This window comes from Copidosoma floridanum, unplaced genomic scaffold (assembly GCF_036245765.1).
Source record: "Copidosoma floridanum isolate Cflo_tuat_1 unplaced genomic scaffold, Cflo_Japanese_pri ptg000004l, whole genome shotgun sequence".
In the NCBI taxonomy this organism is placed as follows: domain Eukaryota; kingdom Metazoa; phylum Arthropoda; class Insecta; order Hymenoptera; family Encyrtidae; genus Copidosoma; species Copidosoma floridanum.
This window is the reverse complement of record NW_028321881.1, coordinates 31,642,399-31,669,866: the sequence shown is the minus strand read 5'-3', so window position 1 is coordinate 31,669,866 and position 27,468 is coordinate 31,642,399. Positions and strand designations below refer to the sequence as shown.

At 33.6% G+C, this 27,468-nt stretch overlaps 1 protein-coding gene across 6 annotated transcripts in view; it reads right to left on the bottom strand.

Moving 5' to 3' along the window:
- ash1 (histone-lysine N-methyltransferase ash1) overlaps positions 1-27,468 on the bottom strand; it is a 403,336-nt gene that overhangs the window by 244,099 nt on the left and 131,769 nt on the right. For all 6 annotated transcript variants that reach the window (XM_089595732.1, XM_089595729.1, XM_089595737.1 and 3 more), the window contains one exon: positions 21,117-21,510. In XM_089595732.1, the coding sequence (XP_089451858.1) occupies positions 21,117-21,510 (394 nt within the window). The remainder of the gene's footprint in view (positions 1-21,116; positions 21,511-27,468) is intronic.

Sequence of the window (27,468 nt, the reverse complement as noted above, 5' to 3'; positions counted from 1 at the left end):
TACGAAAGACCAGCTTCTTAATAAATTGAATGGAACATTCTTCAACAATATCACAAGATATAAGAAAAAAAATTCCAGAAAATAAGTTCAATCTTGATGGTTTTGAAGTGCATTGCAAAAATTAATTAGAATCAACAATCGAATTTGATATATCTCAGTCAGTTTCTAGTGTACAGCCATGTAAGATTCGTTCAATTTCTAATAAAATTAAAATTCATTGAACTTACGTTTTCAGTACTCTTTAAAATTCCATGTTACTTTAAAGCTCCTCCAGGTCGGCCACGTATTGCAAATGAACAAGCATCTGATAGAACGAAAAGAAGACTGAGCGATCTTGATGATTCAATCACTTTGGAAGAGTCGCTTAATCTAGTCAAAATAAAATTTAAATCTGAAAAAAATTTTGCTGTTGCCAAACTTATTCATGAAATAAAAGACACTGAAGTTTCTAATCACATTGTTGCTCATTTGAAAAATAAAGACAAGTCCACAAAAATGATTGCAGCAGAAGCACTAGCCTTAATTATCGAAGCAAAATTAACAAAAAGTAGTTATAATTTGCTCAGGACAACTGTTCTTAATCATGGAACAAATTTGTATCGCAGCCACAACGAGGTATAATGTTACATAATGGTAATTAATGTACTATTATTATTATGTAACATGTGTGTCGTTTATTTTGTATACGTGGTCACGTAAATTAAAATTAAGGTGTATTCTTTGCCTGTGCGATACCGAGGAATGCAATGATATCTTTCGTCTCATCACGGTATATTCGAGTCTCGTCTCGGAAAAATCTCGTCTTGAAAAATTTCTCAGTCTCGTCTCATCTCGGTCTCGTATCGTGGTCTTTCCAAGACTTTCGAGAGTCTCGGAGGTCTCGATTTTTTCCGAAACTTCCGAGAGTCTCAGGGGTCTAGAATTTTTTACCCAGACCATAGAGAGTCTCGGAAGTCTCGTAAGGTTTTCGAGACCTAGAGACAAAATGAGACGAGACGAGACTTTCAACAGAATCGTCTCGCCTAGTCTCATCTCGCTATTTGTGGACAGAGACTGTATCGTCTCATCTCAAAGCCGGTATCCTACAGGCCTTTTGTATTCCTTCTTACTATTACGATTTGGAAAATGAATAAAATTGCTCTATTAACATATCATAAGCTCTTGTGCATATTTATGAACATCCAGTATTCAACTTTTAAAATCAGCAAACTCCTTTTCAAGACTAACTTCACATTTTGGCGAATAAATAAACAAACAAAATTATAACTTTATACGTGTCACTTTGAAAACTTTTAAACATTATTTATTTTTATTTAATGTTTATTCCTTACTTGACTGTATAAATGGAAAGCTATGATCGACGAATCAATGAACTCAAATAATTTTTGAATGCTAACTATAAATTTAACGTTCATTAATCAATTTTCTTCCGAATCTTCACTGTCACGAGAACTTTCTTTAGCCACCCCCTGAGTAATATAGGTTATGTAAATGAGAGTGTAACAATATTTTGTTGTTAAAAGATCCAGTCAATTTTTTAAATCCAATCATTTTTATAATTCATCAACTTAGTCTATTTTACATACAATAATATTCGATGTACATAAAAAAGATAGACTCGAGAACGGTATTGCTGATCTGAAAAAATCTGGAATAAAAATATTTTGTTGTATACAAATTATCCGATTTAATTTTACTGTTGTAGATCTTAAAGGTAAAAAAACAAACGTGCCCGGATAAAATCACAGTTACAGAATCCCAGTGTTGTGTGTCGCTGCAAAGTCTCCTCATCCACACAACACAGAAATTATTATCTTTTTTGAATTTAAATTTAGGCAGTACCGATCATGTTAGGTTGACATTGATTTTAAAGTTTGTATTTAATGGTACCCATGCAAATGTGTATAACCAGAAATCAGAAGTGAAAGAATACGAATACGGTTACATATTCTGTTCATCACTCGTACCTCTTCGATTGATCAATCTTGATACATATGAAGTTTATTGGGATAATCCTCGCCCCTCTTCAACGAAGTTATGCAGAACGATTAATATAGTATATGAAAAAGAAACGGCTGAAGTTAGTAGAAGAGAAGAAAAAAGACTGAATGACGAAATTATTAACCTAAAGGACTACGTAAATCCGGGATGCATAATTAACTATGAGATGATGCTCACAATGTTTGATGGGAAGGTAACAATATATTATGAACATATAAACAGGACCTACGTACGAGTGATTTCGCCAAAACTTGTAAACTTCTCGGTCAAGCAATATAGTACATCCAGGATTCATAAACTTTGTCTGGTACTTTCTCAGATTTTTGGGTCATGACCTTTTCTCCAGAACTGTAAAACTGAAACCAAAAACAAGCTAGTATTTCAAATATCTACTAATAGTCAGAAGTGGCCTTGGTTTTATCCTTTGTTTCTCTAGTCACTTACTAACTTCCCGATTTGAATATACAAAACTTCTATCTCACCTAAGCTGTGTACAGTAAAGAAACTTATAAACCTAAGCTATTTAAACATCATTATTTCACTGCCCGGATTTTAAAGCACCAAGCCCCGCACTTTAAACACCTTATACCGCTCACACTAGAACATAATTACACTGACAAATTATGCAGTGTTCCTAATAATTTAATGTCTCTGAATATTTAAACACTTTGCATGATAACGTATCAAAATCTCTTAACGCATACATTGTAGTCATTCTAAATCTGTCAAACTAAAAGTAAAGTTTTTTTAAAAACTTGCAAGTTTTGGCAGGATAACTCTAGTCATGCAATCAATAAAAAAAATTAGATTACTAATATTTAGGTCTGCAATGCGCTAAACGAATGTTTGAGTCAAACATGCTTTGTGTGCAAAAAAACTATTTTACATTTCAATAAAATTGATGATATTCATGACACTGTGATTGATGAACGAAGTTTTAAGTACGGATTTTCCGTTTTGCATGCAAGAATACGTTTTATGGAAGTAGTATTGCACATTTCATACAAACTGAAGACTAAAGAGTGGCGAGTATGTATAAGTTTTTGGGATGTATTGTTATATCTCTACTTAACTGCATTGTTAATTATTCATTAATCTATAATAGAACAACAGTGATTTTTTCAAACATCAAATTCATTTCGTACATATTTTTGTTCAACGTAAACAGTAAGGATAAAGATACTATTAGAAAAAAAAGAAACAAATTCAGGACAAGCTGCGCGTTGAGTTAGACATTTTAGTAGATGCTCCAGCCCAAGGATTCGGAAATACTAATAATAGAAACACGTCACGAATCTTCTTTAATAACCCTGAAGTTGTTTCAAACGTCACGGGTCAGCAAATACATATATTTTTAAGCAATTGTTTCATTATCGACAAGCTTTTGTGATGGACGAAAAGTTTTACATCGAGATAACGTGTTATTAAAGCGTTTCTGGAATTTAGAATTGATTTATAATAATCCGGAAAAAAGGATCTTCTGTATGCGTGTATGTGCCAGGGAATATGTATCTTACTAATATATAAAGCAAAGTCGCTAAAACCGTTGTAATCGCTAACCGCGAAAACTAGTGAACCGAATTTGCTGAAATTTTGCACACTTATTCATGATACTTCCTAGATGGTCTTAGTATAGTTTTTATCTTAAAAAATTTAATAACAATAGCAATAAATGAGCTTAAAGTTTTGCTTCGGCGTATTATAACCACACTTATTTAATTCTGTTGCAGGTAGCCTCGATTTTATGTCGACGCCACCTAGCGGATTTTACTGAACTAAAGTGAAAAGCTGGCGTATTTTTGCAAAACTTTGAGCTCATTTATTGCTATTGTTATTAAATTTTTTAAGGTAAAAACTAAACTAAAACCATCCAGGAAGTATCATGAATCAGTGTGCGAAATTTCAGCAAAATCGGTTCAGTAGTTTTCACGGTTAGCGATTACAACGGTTTTAGCGACTTTATAATTTTAGTTGCCCAATGATAAATAAAAGAGAAAACTAATTTTGTTTTTTATTTAAAAACTTGTATTAGAGTCGAAACAAATACCGACATTTTTCACAGATTATTCGAACAATCAGATCATCTGATTTCATTATTTAGGAAATTGCCAAAAAAATTCGCTCTGGTATTAATGATGAACTACGAAAGTTATTAGTACTGGATGATTCATCATATAACGAAGAAGAGTTCAATTACACAGAAAATGAAGAAGAATCACAAGAAGCAGATGAATCAAAAGATTATTAAAAACAATAATTTACCATTTAATATCTTTATTCAAAACTCAGTTGGTGTGTCTTTTATTGTTGTGCGCATGCGAGTAAGTTTTTACTTGTTATATATTTTTTACTGTAAATTAGTTATTGATTGATGTTTCAATATTTCTCAATATTTTCATTGCAATGTTAGCATATTTATTTAATAGATGTATTGTGGCATATGTGTTAGATATTTAATACGAAATACTTCTACATGTGTATGGGTGTTTGTATATATAAATGTCAAAAAACTTCTCTGTTTATATTACCTGAATAGTATTTGTGTAATAATCTGTATATGTAAATAAAGATGATAGCATTTAATTTCCATGTATACAAAATTACTTTATTCACATTTTTGTAATGATCTGAAACAACGATCATAATTTTGATAAAACCGAGAAGCTGTAAGTAATGATTATTTCCAAGTCTTTAATTTTTTTAAAAATATTTTTCTACTATTCTGAATCAGCAATATTAAATTTATAGTAATTGAAAACAGACTCGTAATCAGCGACATTAAAAAACCCCTAAGTATTTATTAGTTTGCAAAAATAAATTTTATTTTTTTATGTTTGTGCTCCATTTTGAATCCATCATTTTAATTAATAAAATCATATAGCAGATTCATAATTAATGACCTTCGAGATCCCCGAGTATAGATTATTATTAAATATATATTTGAAATTTCGTCAGCCTTTTGTATCTGCCATTTTGACTTTATATATTTCAATAGTCATCATCAGCGACCTCAAAAACCGCCTAATAAAAATCATTTTTGAGAAAACTGAAAATTTTCTTCATTTTTTTCGGTCATTTTGAATCCACCATTTGAATTAACATATTTTAACAGCTGATTCATACTTAGCAACCTGTAGAACCACCTTGTAAGAATTATGTGTTCACGCCAATCGTGAACTTTTAATTTTCTCTCTTCATTTTCTAATTTTCTTTAGCACAATACGTTAAATGCAATAGTTATATTTCCTAGAATTGTAATAGCTTTATCTTTGCTTTATCATCTAAAAGTAACACTTATCAATTTTATAACTTTCACTGTACATTTATACATACTTTAATTTCAGAACTTACATTTTCTTATCTTATCTTTTTTTCTACTCTGACTCATATAACGACTACAGTGTATATTTGTCTGGTTAACTTTAGTTATACTCTCCGCTATCATTGTAATAAATCAGATACGTCTCAACAAGCAAAGAGCCAACATCAATTGCGCTCTGAGCTCCGCTAACCGCTATTGTAAATACATACGCTATTAAATAAACGCTATTTAAACTACTACCACTCAACAGTTCATTGATCCTCAGTAATTCCCGAACAATCGATATGAAGATCCCCGCATTCGTCAAGCATTTTTTGCTTGAACGTAACATTATGTTTTGAAAATATAATTTGTTTTTAAATTTTTGTCCGCTATTTTTGATCCACCTTTTTTAAATTTCCGAAATCTAATAGCAAATTCGGAATTAGTGACCCGAAAAACTCCGTAGTGCCTATGAATTAATTAAAAATTTTATTTTTTTCAAACTGTCGTCCACCATTTTGAATCCACCATTTAAAATTTTCGGAAACTGATAGCGGATTCATAATCAGTGACCCGAAAAACCCTCAAGTGCGTATGAATCAATTGAAAATTCAATGTTTTAAAAATTTTCGTCCACCATTTTGGATCAGCCATTTTGAATTTATGAAATCTGATAGCAGATTCGTAATCAGCGACCTCAAAAACATAAGTATGCTAATTTCAACTTAATTTCACTGGTGCTTGTTATTACAATCAAATTGTTATTTACGTATAAATAATGGTATAGCGTTAATAATAAATTTGTAAGTTAGGTATTACATCTAATCATTGCGGGGGAAACGATTTCATATTCTATGGCCAAATACGAATTTAAAAAAAAATTTGAAGCGGATTCCTTTAAAAAGTAGGTGACTCAAAGTTTTGCCGTTTTTTTTTTTAATTTAAACTACTGTGCGACGTGATCTTGAGTCGTTTTTTTTTCTTGGTGATTTGTGTGCAACGGAGAAGTTCAGTGCATGTCGATGGACAACAAACGTTCAAACATCCATGTGTTACAGCAATGAGTAGCCACGTGGCGCACATGAGCACACACGCCATTTTGTTTTCTGCATGAGCACCAGAGGCCGAGGCAACAAGCCTCCTGGCGCTGGGGGCAAAGACGCCCAAAAGTTCTCTGAGCGGCAGGCAGGCAAATCAGCACCATTCTTGTGGGACTCGGTGGCGGCCCTTGAAGCCGCGGAATCGAGTGGCTCAGCGCTTCCTGCTGACGTGAGAGAAAGTAACGAGAAGGTACTTCTTAACACCATACAGACGTCGGATCCGTTGGACTCCGACTCACCACCGCCCCAAGCTGACCCCGTGCTCCTTCAGGACCCTCTGTGTGCTGCTGGAAGCATGGCTGTCAACGTCACCAGCATGCTTCAGCGCTTCTGGCGTGATGAGCCGAAGCTATGGTTCATGCAGGCTGAGAAGGCCTTTATAGCCAACAAAGTCACGGATGACACACTTAAGTACAGTGCTTTCCACAGTGCCCTGGACAAGTAGACGCTTCGAGACCTGATAGACCTGTTAGCTACGAACAGGTATGACTTTATCAAATCTGCCATCATGAAGCGCCTAGCTGAATCAAAGGAAGTCGCTCTAAGGCGCCTGCTCACCAACCTGGAACTCGGCGACAGTACGTCCTCTCAGCTCTGCAGGAGGATGAAGTCTCTGGTCAAGAATGCTGATGAGGCTTTGGTGAAGGCACTCTGATTTTCCAAGCTGCCATACCATGCGCAAACCCTACTACACGTTTTTAAGTCGGAAAACACCCCCATCGAGGAACTAACAGAGGCGGCGGACAGCCTAATCAGCTCTGCGACTCAGGCCAGTGTGATATCTCCGAACGACGCCATAGCACGACAGCTGGCTGACAACAACACCTTGATGTCGCAAATGCTGACGGCGTTTAAAGCCTGCATGTAAAGACTACCAAACAAGAGTGCCAATCAGCAGCGCAGCCGTTCCCGTAGCAGGAGCTGCAAACGAGGTCAAACCCAAGCAGCCAACGTGGACTACTACTGGTATCACAACCAGTTTGGGGCCAAGGCCCACAGCTGTCAGGCACCCTGTGCCTACCGGCAGGAAAACTAGCTACGCTGACCTCGATGCAGGTGGCTGGGATCAGCGGCAATATAACAGAACATCGCCTGCATGTGCTATACACTCACTCAGCAATTCAATTTCTTGTTGACATTGGATCAGTTGTCTCCTTGCTCCCTAGGACTCAAGCTCGAGGCAAGCTGGTGCAACAAAAGCTCACGCTTTCGGCTGTGAACCAGACGGACATTTCTACCTATGGATCACGGCAAATGGTGCTAAATTTGGGCCTGCGCCGTGACTTCCGCTGTGACCTCATCGTGGCTGATGTTCCCCACACCATTCTGGGTGCCAACTTCCTGGCAAGACATGGCCTGCTGCCCGACTTACGGAACACGCGTCTCATCAACCAGGTCACCGGAATGTCGGCGCGAGGATACGTGGCCGCAGCGGAGGTTTTCAATATCTCCACCACACTGCCGGATCGGGGGAAGGACAACCCGTTTGCCCAGCGGTACGAGGAGCTGCTACAGGAATATCGGGACGTGTTTGAGCCTAGCTCCACGCCCATCAAGGTTCCGGGTCTTCCGATCAAGCACTCCATAACTACCACAGGACCTCTTATTTCGGAGCGCCCACGCAGACTGGCAGGTGAAAAGCTGATAGCAGCAAAGAAGGCTTCTGCGGAGCTTCTGGACAGGAGCATCATTCGTCCCTCCAGCAGCCAGTGGTCCAGTCCTCTACACATGGTGCCCAAGAAGGATGAATCGTGGTGGATCACGGGGGACTACAGAAGCCTCAATGCCTGCACAATTCCGGACCGCTATCCACTGCCCATGATAGAGGACTTGCTACAAGAGAACAGAAGCAGTATCTTCTCGGCAATACATCTCCAGAAGGCGTTTTATCAAATTCCTATCACTCAAGAAGACATCGAGAAGACGGCGGTCACAAGCTCCTTTGGGCTCTATGAGTTCCTGGGCATCTCACTGGGACTCCGAAACGCCACACAGTCTGCTCAGCGCACGATGGACCACATCCTGCGGAGGCTACACTTCGTCAAAGGCTACGTGGACGATCTGTTACGGTGGTCTCGCAAACTTATGAGGAGCATCTGCGACACCTGCGGAAGCTGCTGGATGACCTACGAGGAGCCAAGTTGAAGGTCAATGCTCGAAAATGCACCATTGGTCAGCCCCAGGCCCTTTTCCTCGGCTATCTGATCTCAGAAAGTGGTTTTTAGCCTCCACCAGCAAAGATCGAGTCTATTAAGAATCATCCCAGATCCAGCACGGCCACAGAACTACGCCGTTTTTTAGGAATGGTGAATTATTACCGGCGGTGCATACCCCATGAAGCCCAAGTCCAGGCGCCACTTCACAAGCTTCTAAAGGGGCTTCCCAAGAAGGCGCAGCTAAACTGGTCCCAGGAGGCATCTGAGCTTCGTGCACAGTCTTAAGCAGCTGTTCTTGTCACTCAGGCCAGTGCCTGCTTCGAGGCATGCCAACATACATCTCTTCAGCTTCAAGGACCTACAAGCTTGCTCTCATGTCTTCCTACGCATAGACTCCATTCGCAAACTACTGGAGCAGCCCTACTCCGGCCCGCACAAGGTACTCAGCCGCACGGATCACAGGACCTTCATTATTAATTTTTCTGGAGCTTCCAAGGAAGTTACAGTGAACCAGCTCAAACCAGCCTACCTGGAAGTTGTGGAGCACTCTGATGCAAACAGCAATGCCAACGAGCTCACGGTTTTGCATTCCGCACCTGCTGTCGCTCCCCTCCTGACCGAATCTCAGGAATCAGCGCAAACACTGCAACCTGGACAAACTCCAAAAGCTTGCAGGGTTGCGTGCCACGCGTCGCTCCCAGCCGACGATGGGCTGGTTTCTGGAGGGGGAGTGGATATGACGGCACTCTAGAAGTCCGCTCTTGGCCTCTCGGCAAGAAGCAAGCATGGCCTTGCCACTTTTACTTAAGCTCATTGCACTCTTTAATAATAGCACAGTTGTACCTTTAATAAATTAATAATTAAGTTGTTCTCAAGAGTGTTGTTCTTCCAACCTGTGCCACTCTCCACTCCCACACACACAGATAAGCATCTGCACACCAAAGGTATACTAAGATTAATGATTAACAACTCAAATCGAAAGTGTCGGGTATTATCAATATACACGAGATGTAGATTAAAACTTCATTTTTCAAATGCTGTCGTGAAAAATACAGTTAACCGGAAATATTTTTTTGAGATATTTGGTTTATAATAGATCGAAACGTCGTACTTTCGTAGGTTAATCTATCTTTTTCTTGCGGTAGTGGTGCCAACTATCAAACTTTTTTAAACAAATTAAGGCTCCAAGATAAGGGTTGGTATCCCTACTCGCTGGAGCCTCCTGAAATTCAAATTGACTACATCAGCCTGTTGCTTTATTTTAAACTTAATAAAATGAAAACAGATTAAGTGTTTATTTGTTTGTTTTATACCTCAAAATTCAAAAGCTTAATTTTGTAGCCAGTCTGTGTTTTTTGTATTATGAAATTATTGCATCTCATGTGGTAAATGAACGAACCATAGAAATAACATAATAGTGTAGAAAGATACAAGCTTAATTTTTTGCGTAAAAGGATAGTATCCTCACTATTGCCCATGTACAACTTGTAGTCTGAACGTACATTTTAGGTACGTTTGAGTAATTATCCTCACATAAACACAATGCATCGATAAATAATTTAAGTCAAGTAAAAAGTTACTCCTGATATTCAAAAAATTAAAAAAAAAACTCTATTAAAAATAATGTGGATTTCATAAGCCATGCGAATTAAAATTATTAAACTCCATTGAACATATAAAAGTTGAAAACTACATACATTCGAGAATGATTTAAATAATCATTTTATACAGAAAATAACCCTTGCTGTTCACGCAGAAACTCATTTGTAAGCAAATCATGGTGATAATTGTTGTGCTCTAAGTTTTTTTTAAATTGAGCATGACTCATATCACAAGTACATTTTAAGAAGTTATTAAGATTAACTCGGAGATCTATACTTTCCAAAATTTAAATGTACCTATTATATGAAGAAGTAATTAAAATCAAAATCAAGCAATACTTAACAGCACTCAGAGATACTTTCCATTTACGTGCACAGTGTACGTTTGGCGTTCAGCCGCGTGGTGGCGTGTCGACACCCAACTAGCTGAGTGAATACCGAGCGCTCACTCAGCTTTCAGAGGAACAAATTTCGTTCACTCACAAATCCGAGTTAATGCACTCAACGGGCCGTACGAGTTTCTAACCGACCCTGAGAATATCATACGTATAAATGTACGTACACGCGATAGACATTGCTGATTTCGAAGGACAGTATTTCTTTACGAAAGTGTTGTTACTCCAGCAGGAAAAGTTGACTTATATATTACAAATATTTTACAATAGATTTCATAAATAACGAGTTAAAAACCTTAAATTTTGGTGTTTCAAATAAAAACGTGTCGTTGCCGATTGATATGATCTATGTCAAAAAATATCAAAAATTAAAAATGTCATCAGCAGAATCACTGTTTTTGGTAGAAATTTTGGTTTGATTGCAGGTAATAAAGTGCCTCATACTGATAATGCATGGCAATTGTATATATTTTTACGAAATATCATCCACATTTTAACATCTCCTACAATAACTAAGACCGATCTTTTTCAGTTAGAGTTTTGTATAAATGAACATCATAAATTGTATTTAAATTTGTATGACCATTTAAAACCAAAATTTCATCTGCTAATTCATTATATTACAACGATTGTTTACACGTTGCCCCTAGGCATCGATTGTAAAGTCTAGTGCGATGAATTAAAAAATATTAAAAGTTATTGAACGAATTTTTGATGAAGTAAAGTTTTGTAAAAAAAAATTCCGTCTTAAACTAATGACTTAAATTTGATTTCTTGTACAAGTAACGACAGCAATGCTATCACCCTTCAAAGTAAAATGATAAACATTATGTACATCCATGTATGTATGTAATACGTATGTATACGTATGATCTTCTCAGTGTCGGTTAGACACTCGTACGGCCCGTCGAGTGCGTTCACTCGGATTTGTGAGTGAACGAAATTTGTTCCTCTGAAAGCTGAGTGAGCGCTTAGTATTCACTCAGCTAGTTGGTGTCGACACACCACCACGCGGTGGAACGCCAAACGTACACTGTGCACGTAAATGCAAAGTATCTCTGAGTGAGGTTATAAGGAAAAAGTTTTACAAGCTATTTAGTGGGATCGAATCAGCTGAAATATCGGTAATTTTTCGTGAAATTCAGACTAGCTCAAAAAAAATATCCTATGTGGAATTAAAAAGTGCTAATCTATTGTTATAAAATCAAACAAAAAATGTTTCGCTAAGGCCTCAAAAATAATGGCAAAAATGAAAAAACGCGTTTTTTTTTTTGCGTTGGAAATGAACAGTACGTAATGTTGTGTTTTGCAAGCCCTCACGACGTTTTCACGTCAACGAGAACCTGTCCCGATGCGACGCAATAAAACATCACCGAACACCTACAACACCTAAAACGCCGAAACACTCCAATTCAACACACCTTTCGCTGTACTCTTTGACACCGCTGATTGGCTCAGCTCTGCTCTCCCGATAGAAACTCTTCACCTAGAGGAGGCCCCACCACGGACTGTCCATCGACATGTGGACAATTCTCGAGGGAGATGACTAGAATATACAAATTACACACTTGTACAAATTAATACACTAACACAAATTTCACTTGTAGATTAACTTGTTTATTTCATTTACATAAGATTAATCCTCCAAGAGAATTGTCGCTCTCTTCGGCGCTAACTCGCAAGTCACAGATTTCCACACGCACTCCTATACTTACACACCCATACCAGCACACATACATACACGCACACGCACACGAAGTTCTCTACATGAACCTTAGAGAATGGCTAGCACCAAAGTTACGACAACCCGGTTTGATCGCTAGAACACTTGGCCACAATACAACACCTTCGATCACGAGCTACCTCACGCATTAACTCGACGACGAGAGCCCATACTGCATATCCTCTCTATCTGCATGGAGTCCTACCGTCAGATTCACCAGCCGGTCTGCCAAGTCTCAGACACCGTTGCGCGAACGCGCGCGCGCACACACACACACATGCATACACCAAAGTCCTACCACAACAGACAGCTAACCTCTCGCCGAATGCCGAGACTAAGACAACGCACTTCGAATTTCCACTACACTTCAATACACCTCTTTAACACGCCGTGCTACAGCTTCCTGTCATTCTGGATGCATCGGCTCGCCCACAATTCAAGTGGCTACGCCCACCAAGCTCTCTTCCCCAACTCGAAGTTCTTCCTCTCGGGAAATCAGATACGCGCCCTCACGCCAGCATTTCTTAATTTTTTGGATTTCACTTTCACTCTCTCTCTAACTCTCTTAGCGATCTCGACCCCTCCGTTAACACTCGTCACTCCTCTTCTCGACAACAGGAAATTCATACACGCCTCGATCAGACATGCCCATCATATATTCTAGTAAGGCTCCCCACTTCGTGCGCGGACCCCCTATTAGTGAATTATAATCTTTCACGTCAGCTTTGAGGTAGAAGGCAAAAGGTTTTTAATAAAAAAAAAATTTTTTTTAGATTAAAATTCATTAATTGTATAAGTAATAATAAAAATTATATAAGAAATATAATAAATACTTTTTAGATAAGTTAATTATAGGTGCCATAAAAGATTTAGTGGGTCTGTGGTAAATAATCAACAGCGGTTTATAATACACGTGAACAAAATATGATTATTTAACTTAAAAAAAAAAAAAAATCAATTTCATCATAGTACTGGAGTTATTTTTACAATAAATGTTGTTATTTATTGTAAATCAGTTCTAAAAATCAGTTACGAAAAATAAAATAAAAAATTCACGTTTTGAGAAGAAATTTTTTTCCTGAACCTTCCAGGGCATTTATAAAAAAATTTTCATTTTTTTAATCACACAAAATTTTAAAAATCATAAAATTTTAAAATCAGAAGATAAATCATGTAACTGCTCCAATTTACCTACACCAAAAAAAATGGAGAATGAAAAAGAAGACATAGATAAAGAAATACGTTTCAGAAAATAGATGTTCAACTTCACTGGAAAAATTTTGGGCACACAGCACCCCCTAAGAAGCAGTCGATAAGACGCCGCCACCTGCAATACCACAGCTCGCCCGTTTTAAGCGCGTAGCTCGCCAGCTGTGGGCGCGTGGCGTGTCCAACACGCCAGGCGGACAACGCGATTGAACGTAGGTTGTGCAACGTCTCCACCAAAGCAGTCAATAACGTGCCACGACCTGTAATCATGCAGCTTACCCGTTTCAGGCGCACTACAGAAAACGTAAACGTGTATCAGCGGACTACAAGCCATTACTACTATGCAGTAAAGTAAATTCATCAAAAATAAAAGTATAAAAATGTGTAACACAAATATCTTACATGTTGTATTCACTTAAATATCAGCATGCATGTGCAGCTTGCCTGTTTGCAGCTCTGTACTCTGCATGCAGATCGCACGATAGTGTTGACGAACCGTTGCATGCGTGTTTTTTTTGCCTTTATCACGTATGAAAAGCACATCTATATCATAATTTGCTTCATCGTTTATTTTTTTTCGAGCTTAGTGTTGAGGTAAGTGTAGTTCAAAACATTATGTCCAAAGTCTGTAGCACATTAGAGATAAAAAGGCGAGTCATTAATTTTTCTTTGGTCATATCTGATTGTTATGCCTGATCATCATAGCACATCAGTTTGATCGTATTTACGCTACTTAGCACTATGTACACTAGTACAAGTAGATGGAGTAAACTATGTTTGAGCACCTTATTATTTGTTACTACTTTTTCTTAAATGTATTTAATACAAAATTTCTTTAGATCTCACTATTTTATTATTAAAGCAAAATTATTTATATAACTTTTATTCATGCAGAGTATTTTAACACATATTAATTTATTTATGCATTTTCAAAATCACACACTATCCAGGTAAGTACATATGTGTGTCAATACATATGCATGCTGATATTTAAGTGAATACAACATGTAAGATATTTATGTTACACATTTGTGTACTTTTATTTTTGATGAATTTACTTTACTGTATAGTAGTAATGGCTTGTAGTCCGCTGATACACGTTTACGTTTTCTGTAGTGCGCCTGAAACGGGTAAGCTGCATGATTACAGGTCGTGGCACGTTATTGACTGCTTTGGTGGGGACGTTGCACAACCTACGTTCGATCGCGTTGTCCGCCTGGCGTGTTGGGCACGCCATGCGCCCACAGCTGGCGAACTGTGCGCTTAAAACGGGCGAGCTGTGGTATTGCAGGTGGCGGCGTCTTGTCGACTGCTTCTTAGGGGGTGCTGCGTGCCCAAAATTTTTCCAGAGTTGATGTATAAAAGTTTAAATAATAACCAGAAAAAAATGTTTCATTTTATTTGAGAACAAAAACATAATATTTTCTTTATAGATGGTCCAGGAGGGTCGGGAAAAACTTACTTATATAAGACGTTAATTTATTTTTTTACTTCTCTAAATATAAAAATTATGTCAATGGCATGGACTGGCATAGCATCAATTTTGCTTTTAAAGGGGATGACAAGTCATAGAACTGTTAGACTTCCTTTAGATTTCAACAATATAGAAAGTGCCTTTTTAGAAATCGAGTCAGGAAAAAAAAATTAGGAGAAGTTGATTTAATTATTTGGGATGAGGCCTTACTGATTCCAGAAAAGCATTGGAAATAGTTAACGGAACGTTAAGAAATTTACGTAATACTGAAAAATATTTTGGAAATAAATTAATTATTTTAGGAAATGATTTTCGTCAGAATCTCCTAGTGATGAGAAACGGTAATAGAAGAATTATAAGTAAACAAACTATTAAATTTTAATTTTTATGGAACTCATTCCAAATTTTAAAATTAGAAATCAATATTTGTTTTAACGATAGAAGATTTTCGAAATTATTATGGGAATCAATGAATAGTGTTACACTAATATCGTTTAACGAGTACACCTGTTATTTAAATAATGAAATTCTTAAAAAATAACTAGAGAAATTAAAACTAACTAAAGTATAAATAACGCAACTTATAAAGGAGTTAATGAATCTACGATAATATCTATTTAAATTTTCCGGTGAAAATGTTGAACAATATTTCTGAAGGAGTACCACCTCATGAACTAAATCTAAAAAATTGGTACAATAGTGATGTTACTCCGATATTCAAGTACATCAGATAGAATGTGTAATAAAACCCGTTTACGAATCATAAAATTATTACAGTATAATATAGAAGAAGAAATAATAACTGAAAAAAAAAATTGGAAATAGGGTCTTCATTCCAAGAATAACCTTAGACACAGGAAACACGTTGATATGACTTTTTATTTCGTATCGTAAGCAATTTCCAATCGTTGTGGCATTTGCTATGACAATAAACAAATCTCAAGGTCAAAGTTTTGATAATGGAGGTTTGTACTCAAAAAAACCTTTATTTTCTCATGGTCAATTATATGTGGCTTTATCAAGATGCAAAAATTAAATTAATTTATTTATTCAAGTAGAAAGAGAAAGAAATACAGGAATAGGAAATATTGTTTGGTAAGAGATTTTTACATAATTAATTGAATTTACTTGATAATTTTTATAGATACATCGGCAATATTTATGGCAATAAATTGGAAGTTATTATAGTTATGAATATTTCACCATTTAACAATTATACATGACATGATGTATTCTTTTTTTATGATGATACTTTTTTGTTAAAAAAATTTGATTTTGAATTTTTCAGCATAAAAAACCTTTAATTTTTTAAACGAAATTTATTATAATATTATAGCTAAGTAAAAATGTTATAAAAAATTATTATAGCTGTTTTTAAAGCATTTGGTTGATTTTATTATCATTAATATTTTAAATTGCAATGGTAAAACTAAACTTTGATTGATTGATTTCCAAAATTAAAAGAGAACATTGATTATTTTATAACACGTATACGTCGAAGGAATAGGTAAGAGACAGCCGGGCTCTATAAATTGGGATAATGTATATAAATATATTTTTATCAATGTTGACTTATGCGGACATTATTGGGTAAAAAAAGGTTATTATGAGGACAAAATCGTATATATGCGGACGGTTCACAGAACTTTTCAATGTTATTGGTATGTATTCTAAAAGTACGTGGTGTCCACATAAGTCACCTCACATAAAGATCTGTACATATAAATTATTGATAAATTTAAAAAACGTATAAATTGATAATATACATAAATCAAGTGTATATATATATATATATATATATGTGTGTGTGTGTACTAGTGGGGCCTACGCCTTCCTGCGCGCTCCACGCGCCAACCCCCCATCAGCAGTTAATTGCTCAGTTAGTGCTAGTGCTGCAACTTATTTATTCAGAGGTTAATCAACCTACTTTAATTTGGTTTAATTCAACTTCACTCTCAAACTTAACTGTATCAAAAACTTTCCTAAACTATTTTCTGATACAACATCGTTAAAAAAAATGGTTATCCCGAATATATCAGAAAAAATAATATTTTGAATAATCATGTATATATATAAGATTAAAAAAAAGCATAAAATTACAGTTGACAATTTAATGACTGTATCGTATGACAAAATTTTATTAATGAAATACAGATGCCACATAATGGTTGAACATTGTGCATCTATTCAAAGCATAAAATACATATACGACTACATTCATAAAAGTGGTGATAAAGCTTTTATTAAAATCGAAAGAATAAGCTATTGTGATGATGAAAATCTACATGAAATAAAAAACTATGTTGATGCTAGATATTTAAGTCCCATGGAAGCAGCATGGAGATTACAAGAATATCTTATTTGCGGTAGGAGTCACAAAGTTGTAAATCTTGCTGTGCACCTTGAGAATAAACAAAAATTAATTTTCGAAGAAAATAAAATTGAAAAAATAATAAAGAAATGGCAGACTCATCTAACAGCTTGATTCAAGTTAAACAAAACTGATAATTTTGCAAAACATTTAAAGTAGGTTAATATCCCAGAAAACTATATTTTCAACAATCAACTAAAAATTTGGGTAAAAAAACGAGAAAAATGAAAAATACTGCAATAGATAGATTGAATACAGTGTCACCAAATGATCATGAAAAATTTTTTTTTAATTAGCATTGAAAAAAAAAAAAAATTGAACAACTTCATTTGAAGATTTAAAAATATATCAAAATGTCAAATACAAAACATTTAAAGATACCGCAATTGCCATGGGTTTAATCGAGTATGATTCACAGATTGATTATATTTTCCAAGAAGCTAGTACTGTTATGCTTCCTCATCAATTAAGAAAATTTTTTGCATGATTTTTAATATCAGAGAATATACAAGGTAATAAAATTTAGAATAAGTATAAAAACTATTTTTGTGAAGATTTCAATCTTAATAAAGAAAATTGTGCTCTTCTGCACATCAACGAAATTTTTGAGCTTGAAGACAAATCTTGTTTATCATTCAATTTACCTGCACCGATTAAAATTGACTTACAAAACAAGGATGACGCAGAGGAATTTGCATTCTGTAAACATGTGTTTGATTCGATGTATGCTCAGCTAAACAATGAACAAAAAATATTTATAAAATTGTATGTAATGACGTTAGGAAGATTTTATTTATAGATGGTTCTGAAGGATCAGGAAAAACCTTTTTATTTAAAACATTAATTTAATACTTTATATTACAAAGAAAAAAATTTTGTCAATGGCATGGACTGGCATTGCGTCAGTAATACTACCAAAAGGTATGACCAGTCATAGAACTTTTCGCTTACCTTTGGATTCAAACAATATTGAAACTGCATTTTTTGAATTCGAATCTGAAAAAAAGAAATTATGTAAAATCGATATGATAATTTGGGATAAGGCTTCTATGATTCCGAAAAAAGCTTTAGAGATAGTTGTTGAAAAGAAATACGACAACTTATTATAGTATAGATCATGCCACGTACGAAGGTGTCGATACATCAGACCATAACATTTACAAACATTTCCCTAATGAAATATTAAATAATATTCGTGAAGGTTTGCCACCGCATGAGCTAAATTTAAAAGTTGTAGCAATAGTTATGTTACCAAGAAAATCGTGTATAGCAGATGCTTTCTGCAACGGCACACGATTAAAGATTAGAAAGTTATTTAAGTATAATATTGAAGCTGGAATAATAACAGGAGAAAAACTTGGAAATATAGTATTTATACCGAAAATCACTTTAAATACAGGTAATATCTCATCCTTACCTTTCATACTTTACAGAAAGCTATTTCCTTTGGTTTTGGCATTCGCTATGACAATCAACAAATCTCAAGGGCAAAATTTTGATGAAGTCGGTATAAACTTGAAAAAGCCTTTATTTTCTCATGGACAACTATACGTATCGTTATCAAGATGCAAAACTAAAAAAGGGATATTTATGCAAATTAAACGTAAAAATAATTCGGAATTAGAAAATGTTGTTTGGGAAGAAATTTTCGATTAAAGGAAGTACACTTTTTGAAAAGAAAAAAAAAATTAACGAATTGAAAGCTATCACATAAATTAAAACAACATTATTTAGTAATAGCATATGACATGATGTTACTATTTTTATTGTGTTACAATTTTGTTAAAAATTATTGAAATTAAATAATTTATAAAATAATTTATTTAATTTTTAAAATTTATTAATTTACGATCAAGATACTTATGAAATTTTACTAAATAAGATCATTCTTTTAATTGTCTTTAGCAAAATTGGTTTATTTGGGTGATTACTTCGTATACGTATTAAAAAACAATAATTTAAAAGATCCAAATTTTAAGATTCTGTACTAAAAATCTTATCTTATGAATATTAGAATTATGTATAAAATAATTACTTTAACATACTATACAGTTGTTTTTTTATTCGTATACATAAAAAGGAATAGGTTTGAGACAGACAGGTTTTTCAAGAAAGAAAAAATTACAAACATATGTATAGAAATGCGAATAAAGTTTTATTTAATTACTATTTCTAATAATGTTTTTTTTTTTTTTTTTTTTTTCCTTAAATCAGGAACTTTCACCTCCTTTATTAATTCTAAGGCTATTTCTTTTTTAAACAAAATTGTTAGATATCTTCAAGGTATATTAGTCCGACCAGAGCAATTATTTTGTCTTTATAATCGTCATCAGTCATCAAGAAATCACCAGGTTTCAGTAAATCTAAAAGGCCACTCATAACCTCATTTTGATACAACACTAAACCACGTGATGAAACAGTAGTCATTTCTTTTAAAGTTAGTATTCGTAAAACGTCAATTCTACTCTCGATTGATTTGTCGAAAAACGTTTTTTGTGCAATCTGCACATGGTCCGATGAGAGTATGGTAGCTAGAGTGAAAAATGACACACTGCTGTTGATGTTAGTTGTCGATGAGCAATTTCGTGGGTATTTACGCTAATCTCACTCAATTGAAACAATAACGTAGTAAGTAATACGAAATAGTCAAACATAACAATTATAAGAATCCAAGGTAAAAACATTATTAGTATTTTAGCGCGCAAGTTAGAGGCTTGTCTATACAGCATTGAGATCAAGTAAGTATTTTCTTTTCTGTTAAAAGTACGATTGATAGAGTTATTAAATATTATTTCATAATATCATCATTTTTTTTAATTAATTACAATAAGAAGGTATAATTGTATATTAAATTTTTTTTACGAATTTCGAGAAAGTTTCAAAAAATGATAGCATCAATAGAACATAAACATTAATTTTTTCTTAATTATTGGAATAGGAGCTACTGTTCCATGAATTTTTTTAGAGAAATTTTTTACCTGACAATAAAATAGTTTTAAAATTTACTTATAATATCCAAATTAATATCATATTGAATTTTTTAGATGTATTACAAAGTTATTTTGATTCTAAGAATTTATCCAACTGGTTTGCGAAACCAATATCTTCTAATAAATTGTTAAATTTTTATTCAAATTATCATAATAACACTGTTTTTAACTTATAATCAGCGGAACAATTTTGTTACCAGACAACAACTTTTATCGGTGAATGATAGATGAATACTTAAGTATATGTATACAGAAAATCAGATACGTAAAAGGTGCACCTCACAAATTAAGCCATTTAGGCATCAGGGCTGTCAGATGTAACATCCACGAATATAAGGCGCTCTTTACAGAGACTGTTATCGTTGTGTAGTTACATCAGGACGACACTTAATAGAACAGATGCTAAAAAAAACTTAACTTACTAGAACGCACTATTTTCTACCTGTAAACACTCTGGGATCTCACACGCTGAAATGTTTCATTTCTTGAAAATGCACATCGTAAACCCCATTCTTGGCATATACACCCACCCAGACTTCGTACAAGTGAGTGATTAATTTGTCACGATATCGACGATTAATTTGTCAGCATACTTGCTTAGGATTACAAATCAACATAAATGGTGTACTGTTCTAATAAAGTCTTACAATAAAAGTACAAAATTTTTTAAATTATCCTGTACGTGGTTATGCTTTTGATTAGCTCGAAAACAAGCATGAAAAACGTGACAAAAAAATAAAAAATGTATGGAATACTTAGTTTAGTAAGAATTATTCATAAATAGAAACAAACCAGAATCCTGCTTTCCGTCGAGGGGTTCCAAGGCCTTGCGTTTCTTTCCAAGCTTCTTTCGCCGTTCAATGGCATATTCAGCAGTAATGGCACAGGTAGTAGTAGCAGACGATGGCACGTTTGTAACGCCAGCCAGTGTTGAGGCCAGAAGTCTCCTCTCTTGGCATGTGCTTTCAAGAGCTTCTTTGTGGTAGCACGGAAGGTCGAACTCAAGACTGCACAGCTTGCTAAATTCTATGACAAGACGGTCAAGCTCCTGACCAACTGCTGGGTTGATCCGGATCGGCACTTTCGGTGCGACAATGATACGACGACGGTGCCGATGATGATGGTGGCTGTGGTGGTTATGATGCAGTCGCAACCCACTATCTCTTGGAACATGTGATAGTCCTTGCTGCAACTCATCAGTTTTCAAATCATAATACAAATACAAGAAGTTTATAAATTTAATTGAACTTAATTGAGTTATTCTTTTTTCGCCATCTATATTTTACTATGTTACACAGTTGTTGCGTACGAGACTAAGTAACCCCCACCCCTTAAACCTTTTACAACACTCATAGAATATGGTAAAATTATTCCTCTTATTTTAATTTATAAGAACACCTAAATTTCTTTTCTTAATTATTTACTCGAAACTCCTCACCCCTCCCTTATACACCTCACCAAATAGATAGTTTTACTCTTTATTTCGTTATTTAGACATTTTTAGACCTCTAAGTAGTCCCTTGCCACCATTTGACAGTACCCTTATACCGCAACGGAGTACTAATCATTTAGCAGAAGCCCAAGAAGCCCGAGATGTTTATATTTTTTACTTTACCAGAGAACCTTTTTGTCTATAAACTATGTATAAACAGAAAAGTAACAAAAGTACCTCTATCAGGAACAGTTCACTTCAACTTAAAACTAATATTTCTAAGTCCTAAAGGGTATCTTTGAACAACCATAGTAAAATATCCTGGTTTTATTTTGGGAACGAAAAAGTTAGAAAAGTTGGTTAAGGACTAAAATAAAGGTCAAACTGGATCTTAAATTGTGAATAAATTTTTTTTGGCTCTAGGCACACAAAAAAGCATTATTTATGTTTTTTTCCAGACTGTAACGTTTGAACGCCTTTTAATATTTATAAAGATACATAGAGTGAATGCCTACAAACATCATTTTAAACAGAAAAACCAGGTGTTGGTCTCGCGACTCCCGACAGAAGTGAAACTTTCAACTCGTACGTTATTAAACTCGGTGTAATAGAAACTGAGAAAATTAGAGTACACCTAGTTTCAAAAGGTCTTTTTTAATCAGATATTAAAATAGTAGAATTTTTAATATTATTAGATATTCAAGAACGTGCACGCAAGCAATACACATACTTTAATATACTACTCATATTACACGTGATTTCTGCATTTTACGTACTCCAATTTTTGCTATGATATGTGTATAAATACATGTATGAATTGTTGGTCATGTAATACAGAATGAAACAAAAATTTTCACTATATGGCGCCGGAAGAAGGTACTTTCGTCCCGTTACGCAGGACAAAAATTCAGTATATAGGTGCAGCATTGGTAAAAAATCTTATCTACCCTGTAGAATAAGGTGAAGAAGCCTCAGATCTCACGTTAATTTTTACTCTTAGCTACGCCTCGGGCGACTATATACGGGAGATCTGAGACTTACTTTACTTTCGCTTCCTATAAGTGAGCTAGATACAGTATTCGTGCATTTGATATGACATCAAATGTATATATATGTATATATATATATATACACACATATATATATGTACACAATCAATGGTTGTTGGAAGTTTTGTATCAAACAAAAATAACTTTTTTTAATTTTGGCTACCGTAAAAGCAAAATAATCTACTTAATCTAATTGAGATGAAGGAAAACAATAGACATAGCTATTTTGTGTTGTAAAGTTGTAATTTATCATTCAATTCGTTTTCTATGATTATTTATAAATTAATATTAAAATTTACCCGTGCTAATAACTAATTTCTACTAATCTTAAAATCAATAATAAAAATATAGGTTTTGGTCATGTGACCATTACTTTTATAATACACGATAGAGAATAGAAAATAAATCGATCTATAGCTAGGATATGTATTATGTAGGTTTGCCTTTGAGATATGACTAAGTCTTGATTGAGATAAGTCCAAATAATAAATATTTTTGCACTTTACTGCTTATTTTCTATACGTGGAATTATTTTTGGCCTATCTAGCGTCCCTTTCGAGAAGTGACTACTTTTTTTTTTTATTTTAGAAGCGTATCTTAAAACAAAAATTTTCCAAAGATTTTGTAATGTTCGTATGAATTTTCCAAACATGGCATACAAGAAAGAAATAGTATATTACGTGACTAGGCCAGAAAGTGTGGCTATTACTGACCACGCTATATCATCGGCCGAGCCGAAGGCGAGGCCGGTAATGCGCGATCAGATGTAGCCCCACTTTTTGGCCGTGGTACGTATACTTTTTTTCCTTACACCTCCGCCAAAAGTTCGTCACCACGGTTTTAGTTTTGTTAAAAATTATGGTTTAAAGATCCAGTCAAAGATTTAGTGCATTATGCATTATTGTTGATCGATCGGTCGTTCGAACAATACCACCCAAATGCACGTAGATGAGTGTACATGTGTATAGGTATATCTATATATATATACGCTCGCCGAGACTGTAGTATATTATATAGAATCAGATTGGGCCGAGGATTTGTGCAGGTTGGTCGTGCTGGCAAAACGAGAGGAAGAGAAATCCGTTTCAATTCGAATCATGGATCCTATAAAGATCATTTTAAAAATCCTAATGTTTATATCCGTAAGTTCAAAATAAATCAGGTTATTATCAATATTTATTATAATTGTGATAAGCATAATTCGATTAAATAAAGGATTTTATAGTTTATTTTTGTAATATGACATGTATATACTACATTTATATACTAAATAAATCATTAAAGTGAAAGTAACTGATCAAAAAACATTAATTTGGTAGTTTTAATTTTGTGTTGTGTACTCTGTTCATATGAAATTAATAAATTTATATATACATGTAAATTGTGCAAAAAAAATACACACACATATATATATATATATCCAATAATTTATGTAAATAAATATCCAATAATTTTCTGTGTTGTATAAACTATAAAGGTTATAACTCCGTTAGCCGTATATATATATATATATATATGTAAAGAAAGTATACTCTCTTTAAATACAAATAAAGCGTGTCCTTTGATAGGTGATTGATAGAGGGGGTAAGGATATTGAAGGTAAGAAGTGAAACAATAGAGAAGAGAGAGGAAAAGGAGTAGTAACAGATATAAACTCAGAGAGAAAGGTAGTGCGAACAAATAAGGATCAAGAAGCAAGTGAAATATAAAATTACAGTCTTCAGTGTAAAATATAAAATACAATAGAGATAATAGACTTATATTTTCGTTCCTCTACTTTTTTCAGGTAAAATTACGCTGTAAATATTGTAAATATTGTATAATAATTATTAAATAAACTCTACTTTTTTCAGAGTAACAAATATTAGTTTATTTTTCTCGTATCTAATGTTATAAATATAAAACATTATAGAACGAAAATATTGTCTCAAGATAACAAAAATGCCAAAATTAAGATTTAATTTTGAAGTTGTTTCCTCACCGAGTGATAGCAAAACAAACATAACAAATATAACCTTCATCGAAACGGAAAAAGGAATACAGTATGCTATACCACGGCAATATCAAAATATAGACAATCACACAGAAGTCAAGAAAACAGAGGTATTTATTAAATTTAAAAGTAACGCTAAAAGGGGTACACAACAGAAGTTATGGATAGGATTAGATGATGAGTTAGCAAAAGTATATATAGATGAAATAGGAAATTTTCAATTTAAGAATGTATATTTAAACGAAATTGAAAAAGAAAAAAAAAAAATAGAAAATCCTGTAGATATAAACAACTTAATAGAACAATTATTAACAAATAAACAAAAAGATAATAGCAAGCTTAACTTAAAAAATATATCAGAAAAATTTATTTTAGAAAAATTTAATGAAAAACAGACGAATATAACTCAATGGATGAATACATTTGAAAAGAATGTGAAAGATTTGAAATTATTGAAGATAATACAAAAATTGAAATTTTAAGATTATTTTTAGATAAAGCCTGCATGGACTGGCATTATACAGCACAAACAGAATTAAAAATAAATAATAACTGGCAAGAATGGAAAGAAAAATTTCTAAAAACTTTTGCAGATAGAAGTTGGAATTCATCTATATATGCATTGTCCTATAAATATTATGAAGGTTCATTAACAGAATATGCGATAAAAAAAGAAAGATTATTAATAAATGTGGACCCAAACATGGGAAAAAAGACAATAATAGCGTTGATAGTAATGGGTCTGCCAGAATGGATAAGAAATAAATTAGATAAAGAAGAATGTGTAGATTCAACAATATTAATAAATGAAATAAGAAAACATGAAAGTTTGAACAAAAAAATTATAAGCAAGAAAAATGATAATAGATACAATTATAAACATAAAAATGAAGAAAAAAAAACCGTGTCAAATATGTGAGAAAATAGGAAAATCCAACAGATTCCATCCTGAAGAAAAATGTTGGTTTAAGAATAAAGATAAAACAAGAGTAGTTGGGGCAAATGAAAGAATAAATGCAGATTTATATACAGAAGAAAAAAACGAATAGAGACACCATTGATTAAAATACCAATATTGTTAAATAATAAATTGAGGGTTATAGGAACATATGATTCCGGGGCTCAGATATCATTAATAAATAAAAGAATAGTTAAAATACAAGAAGAAGAAAAAAATGTAAACAAAATATATTTGAAGTCAGTCAATGGTGTCAGCGAAACAAAAGGCTTAATAAAAGTGAAAGTAAAAATATTCGAAATAGAAGAAGAAATAGACTTAGATATAGTGGAAAGAGAAGACTTTGAGGATATTATAATAGGTTTAGATATGATAAAAAAATTTAGACTTATACAAGATGAGAATTTAAATATTTCCCAAAAGAAAAAAATAATCAAAGAAAAAGATCAACATATAAAACAGAATTCAACAGAAAAGGTTACGGAAGTAAAAATAAACTTTAATGAGCATGTGACAGAAGAGGAAAGCGATTTACGATTAGAACATTTAGAAAATAGTAAAAAGAAAGAGATAAAAAATATAATTAAGAAATACAATTCAGTCTTTGCAAAAAACAAATATGACATAGGGACAGTTAAAGATTATGAAGCAAGAATAGATTTAATAGAAGAAAAATACTGTAGCAAAAGACCATATAGATGTACAATAGAAGATAAAAAAGAGATAGAACAACAAGTAGCAAAATTACTTGAAAAAAAATTAATAGAAGAATCGTACAGCCCTTTTGCAGCACCTGTTACTCTAGCATTTAAAAAAGAAGAAAATAAGAAATCAAGACTATGCATAGACTTTAGAGACCTAAATAAATTAATTGTACCGCAAGCACAACCTTTCCCACTAATCGAAGATTTAATAACAAAAACAAGAAACTGTAAATTTTTCACCACCCTAGATATAAATTCGGCTTTTTGGTCAATACCTCTTAGAATTGAAGATAGAAATAAAACTGGTTTTATTACACAAGATGGACACTACCAATGGACTTGCCTTCCGTTTGGCTTAAAAACAGCACCAGCAATATTCCAAAGAATACTAAGCAACATTTAAAAAAAAAATAATTTAAAAAATTTTGCAGAAAATTACATAGATGATATACTTATATTTTCACCAACTTTTGAAAAACATATAGAACACATCAAACAAGTTTTAAACGCAATATTAAAAGAAGGATTTCGATTAAAATTTAAAAAATGTACATTTGGTTCAAATTCTGCAAAGTATCTCGGACACATAATAGAAAATAATACCGTTCGTCCAATAAAAGATAATTTAATAGCAATAGAAAACTTTCCACAACCAAGAACCCAAAAAAATATTAGACAATTTTTAGGCAAAATAAACTTTTATCATGAATATATTCCGAAAAGTGCGATATTATTAGACCCACTCCACAAATTACTTAGGAAAAATGAAAAATTTATATGGACAGAGGAATGTGAAAAATCATTTCAACAAACAAAAAAGTTACTGTGCTCAAAACCAATTTTAGAGATATTTGACCCAAACTTAGAAATAAAACTGTACACAGATGCATCAATAGAAGGAATAGCAGCAGTGTTTAAACAAACACAATTTGATGGAAAAGATAAACCGATAGCATATTTTTCAAAAAAACTAACAGAAACACAAAAGAAAAAAAAAGCAATATATTT